The 5,639-nt window shown below is 34.9% G+C and overlaps 1 protein-coding gene across 2 annotated transcripts in view; it reads left to right on the top strand.

The window, feature by feature from the left end:
• Window positions 1-2,659: 2,659 nt before the first annotated feature.
• Window positions 2,660-5,639, top strand: part of LOC117122523 (arylsulfatase B-like) — a 36,422-nt gene continuing 33,442 nt past the window's right edge. The window contains exon 1 of one of the 2 annotated variants that reach the window (XM_033268108.1): window positions 2,660-2,981. In XM_033268108.1, the coding sequence (XP_033123999.1) occupies window positions 2,709-2,981 (273 nt within the window). In that variant the 5' untranslated portion in view covers window positions 2,660-2,708. The remainder of the gene's footprint in view (window positions 2,982-5,639) is intronic. The other variant, XM_033268109.1, reaches the window with a different exon arrangement.

Raw genomic sequence — 5,639 nt, forward strand, 5'->3', positions numbered from 1 at the left:
TATGTAAATAAATTAATAATATGAAAAACGATTAACTAGGATCTTTAATGGCAGATAAAAATATCTTTTCACGCAGGATACTCACAGAAACAACATAATTTAAATAAAAATATTAAAAAGGCAAATTATACACCATGCTTAAAATATTGGAACCACGCTTCAAAAAAATATTAATGCAAATGCAAGGTCAATAAACAGACTTAGCGTGTCACTTGCTATGTACTAAAATAGAAATTGTTTTATGATCCACCCTTTAGAATTTTGTGCACCACCCTTAAAATTTTCAGGACATTTTCTGAAATTTCACCATTCTTTAAAAATCCTGGTGAAAGGGTTGCCATGGGGAACATAAGACAATGAAGAGGGTGAAAACAGTTCCATAATAAAAATACTGTCCCTAAAGATAAAATTTGACAATGTTAAGGAGAACCTCAGACGACAAAAGAATTCCCCTTAAAATAAGTTTTAAATGTAGTAGTAGTATCCAATGACAGGCAATCAAAAAAAAAACTAAACTGGAACAACTCTCTCGACACGAAATGTTCAGTGTATCATACAAACGTTTAAATACCCAAGGGCGTCGATCCGTGGCTGAAAGTGGGGGACGAGATGAAAAATAAAGCCTTGGGCCGTGGGCCCAAGCAATGGCTGGAGAGCAGGGGGCGAAGCCCGGCGGATGCTCTGGTGCATATAGCTTTTTAATTTTAATTGATTTTAAGCAATACAATTAACATTTATTTCCATACGAAATTTTTAAAATATCCAGTGGCGGATCCAGTAATTTGGAATAGAGCTGGGCCCAGAGAGGGACTTTTACAGATGGAGAGTGTAGCTGGACTACCACCTCAGCCCCACCATGGTTGGGGCTGAGGCAAGCAAATATATGATTATGACACCTCTAGATTGCCGGAAATGTCTCTCTCAGACCTAAATTCTAATTTTAATTTTCCTTTGTTTTTTTTCCATTTAAAAAAAATAATTTTGAAAAAATTAGGGCCGGCTCGGCCACACTTGAATCTGCCACTGATTATTATGGCGTCATTGCGAGACTGCGTCAACGTAACACCGGAGTTTGTAAACTTTTGGTAGGCTTATTACTTAATCGAAATAGGTAGACATCATATCCGTGAAATTAGAAAAAACAGTAATCCTATGTATGATAATATTAAGCACTAGTATATACGTACGGGTCATAATAATATACAAAAAGAATAAATCGTTTATAATAGAAATTTTGCACTTTTGAGTTTGTAAAAATTTTGGCCTAATAAGGATACAGGCTTCCAATTTCAACAACGTTCAGTACATTGTTTTCACAATAAATTTAGCCTCTGATAGTCGTTGCACCCATAAAATCGATCTAGTGGGTTTCTGAGATGGTTACAAAATGTTTAAACAATTGCGTTTTTACTTGGTTTTGGTCCGGAAAATACGTACGGCACTTAGAAAAGTGAACAGACAAAATTCATGAGTCATGCATAATTGTTATTCTTTCCATTTGCTTGTAAAAAGTGGGGTTTTAATTATAGAAGATTGGTGAAAATTGGGGGGGGGGGCAATCGATACCATGTCCCCCCCCCCACTTTGAAAAGTAGGCAAAAACAGCTTTATTAGCTTCGTTTTTTTGTCTGCTGATCGGTTAAAAAACGTATTTCATTTTTATTTTATCACTGAAAAACAACTACTGTAAAATGTTTAGCCCATAAATATGATGTGTGTGAAGAAAACATTAAACAATATTTTAATTTGGACCTTCAAAAAGCAGTTAAAAAGAAGTGGCTATGAAATTTTAGGGGGTGGGGGGCTAAAGCCTGTTAAGCCCCCCTCTAAATCCACCCCTGGGTGGTGTTGATGATGGTTACGATGATGATGACGAATGACGAAGATGATGGTTAGATATTAATAATAATCTCAATTTTAGCGCCAATGCTAAACCAGATCAAGAGGCAAGTGAATAGTTACCGGAAAACAAATGAGCTGTGAATTAAAGTTACAAAAATAGTCAAAGAAGTAAACAAACTAGGTTTTGAAAGCGAGAGGAACTTTTTAGAAGATGAGTGATTATGGCCACATTTAGTAGGCCTACAAGAAATGTACGGTACGCTAGTAAGTAAATAGGATACCGTAGTTAATTCAAATATAAAGAGCTTTATAAGCCTAGGTACTGCAATGGAATTTTAGAACTTAAAAATAACACACTGTCTGATGGGCAGTCGTTGAAGCTCATGAAGTGACTGAGTGTTAATAATAATTGTACTTCATTCATAAAATTGACAAACTACATTTTATCATCTTTGAATATAATTATTATAGGCCTACAGTTTCAGTATAAAGTGGGACTCCTATTGATTTAAAAAGAAACTTCGGGACCAAAAAAGTGTACCTGGCGTAAAGAATAATTAATCATTTTTTACCTCATGCATTATAGAGGCGTCTCCTGATTAGGAATTGATCGTGTCATTATTAGAGTCACCAAGCATTTCTTAATCCTGTATTTGAATTTAGAAAGTCGCAGTTTTTAATAATGGACATTTCTATTCCATGAATATAGAGATCTTCCAAATGAATGAATGCTTTGAAACGATGTACTGTAAACCCAGTACGTAACACCAAGACACATTGTCAAAATACAATAGGTTGGATTTCAATAGGCAGGTTCAAGATATAAAACTTGTCAGTACAGTGCCAATCTCGAAGAACTAAGTTCCATGCCAGCAAATATGGCCACGTCAATGTTACTTTTAGGCTTAATTGTTATAATTTGCACAAGCGTCAGTCTCACCTATGCTACTTCTTCGCAGCCTAATGTTATCTTCATTATGGGTGATGACCAGGGCTACAGAGATATAGGCTACCATGGCTCGCTTTTTAAAACTCCCATCATGGATAAGCTGGCTGAAGAAGGTGTGAAGCTAGAAAACTACTACGTTCAATTCTTCTGTACGCCAACGAGAGCCCAACTAATGACAGGGCGATACCAGGTAAGATGAGAAACCATTGATTAAACTAAATAAATATAACTTTATTATCACACACGATTGCTTAATGCGTTTTGAATTTTTTTAATCACGAACTTTTAAAACTTGATTTAAAGTATGTTAATGTTTTTAATTAACTTAATTAACTTAAATTTTAAAAGGCCAAACATTATCTAAAATATTTATGAAACTGATATAAATTTGCTATAACAAAATTAAACATAGCATCATGTTTCAAGTAAATAGGACTATTACCTGTACAATACTAAATCAATCTCTTAAGCAGACTAGAGCAGTTGCTACCGGTTTACCAGGTAGCAAAGATATGAAAAGAGACCAGTGGCGGATCCAGGAATTTTAAACAGAGGGAGCCCAGAAAGGAATCTTTGCAGATGTAGGGTCTATACTACCTCAGCCCCACCATAATTGAGGCTCTGAGGAGTGAAAATTTATGATTATGGCACTTTTAGATGGCCGAAAAAAACACTCCTAGACTCAAAGTTTAAAGTAGAATGTTCTTTATTTCACAATTTTGTTTATATTTTGAGAAATTTGAATCTTTTTTAATCACAATTTTTTTAAAGTTAATTTGATCAATTTTTGTTTATATTTTGAAAACCTTGAATCTACTGAACACCCTTAGGGAGAAACAAATTATTGCAAGAGCGAATCCACACACTTCACTGAACCTCACTTTAGATACAACCTGAATAGATCCGTGTGTTTGTGATCCCGTGTTCAATCTCGATATCCCCTTTGACAAATAAGTAGCCTTTTATGTCAAATACAATACATGAGACAACTTAAATAAAATAATTTAAATTACCTTGAGTACAATCCGAGGAATAATTATTAATCAGCACAAAATAGTATAACACAAAACCCTGCATTTCAAAAGAATGCTTGTAAGTTTTTGTCCATTGCATCTAAATGCCATTTTGTACAATCTGAAGGGTTAATTTAATCAGCACTATAATAATTGGCACATCCCAGTATAACACACAAGTCTGAAGAAGACTTATTTCCAGTGGGGTCCTTCTGGTCGTAATTGGGCAGTCCTTCGGGAGACAATACCCTACACTTGCATTTCAGCCCTCCAGCTGAAATACAAAGAGAGCAGCAATGGAAACAAATTTAACCGGGGAACACGGTTCAGCGCACTCACAGTGGCTACCACCGACTGAACTAAGCTGCTCTTTCTATACAGTATAACAACTTTAATTATAAGATAAAAAGGTTTTGTCCATTAAATCTTAATGCTATTTTGTACAATCTGCAGGATTAATTAAATCAGCACTATCTTTGGTGCATGTCATCATATTATAACACAAAATCCTGTATTTCAAAAGAATGCTTATACAGTATAACAAAATTATAAGAAAAAAAAGTTTTTTTTTTCCAATAAATCAACCGACAAATTGTGTTCATCCGTGAATATTAGACACACTAAAGAGGAGTAAAGGAAGCTAATGCAATTTATAAGGGATATTTTTTTTCATAGGTAAACGCTGATTTTTTAAAAATTATATAGTCAGTTAAGGATACAAAATAATACGATTTCGACGATCGACGTACACGTACAACAGTGGCACACTTTGAAAAACAAAATTGCGTTCGTAACTCAGAACGTAAAATGATGAATTATTACAGCACACAAAAATCATATGAAAACAACTTAAAAGGGGCATTCAAACCGAATCCGAATTCCCTGATCGGAAAGCATATTAAAACGATGAGAAATTCGAATCAGTTTGTATAGTATAGAATAGTAGAGACGTTGCACAGTGGGCCAGAATGAAGTCAAAGTGTGCCAAAATTAATTACTCATTACAGAAGCTAATCTAAACGAATATAAGACTTATCTGGAGGTTTGCATACCCGTAGAATTCAATAAAAGCATATTCAAATCTATATGACGTCATTTTTGTACTGTTTTATGAGTGGACGATGTCAGTTTTCATTGTAATACCAAAACAAGTTCATATTGCAATGATTTTTGAAATGTTTAGGGAGGTTTGGGAAGACTTTTTGTATTTTCCATGACGTCATCAAAATACATTTTTCTGATTGGACCGGGATAAAGGTGTTTTAGGCATAGGCCAACATTAACATTTCTATTGTTAATCTTACAGTAAATATAAATGTTTTTTTTTTAATAAATCAAAATCGAAATCGAAATTAAAATTCATAATAATATACCAGACAACCTAATTTTACATTTTTAAAATGTAAAATGTGTTTGCATCTGAGATTTCATGCAATTGTCAGACATTAAGCCTACACCAATGTCATGATATATTAATTCCGTCCTCAATCATATTAGGCCTATATTGTAAAAGTATCGATAATGGTAGTTTTATGTTTTTTTGATAATTCTCAGTGCAGTGTGAACAAAGAGGCTTTAAAGAGGAACTTTGCTGTCCTCTTTGACAGGTATACTGTACCACCAGGATAGCGATGCTTTTTTGCTACTCTTATTTTGGTGTAAGGAGGAGTCTCATTTTACTATGGAGCTACAAAGATGGACAATGTTCAGGCCCGTAGCCAGGTCATTTCAAGGGGGGGTTCTCTTGGCGTGGGGTCCAGAGGATTGCCTAAGGACCCCGGTGGGGTCGGGGGCGAAGCCCCCGAAGCCAGAGCAGTTTTTGTGTTTAATGGGTC

The sequence above is a fragment of the Anneissia japonica genome, unplaced genomic scaffold, assembly GCF_011630105.1.
Source record: "Anneissia japonica isolate Jap-2015-1 unplaced genomic scaffold, ASM1163010v1 scaffold1889_len2455224_cov183, whole genome shotgun sequence".
NCBI lineage: Eukaryota > Metazoa > Echinodermata > Crinoidea > Comatulida > Comatulidae > Anneissia > Anneissia japonica.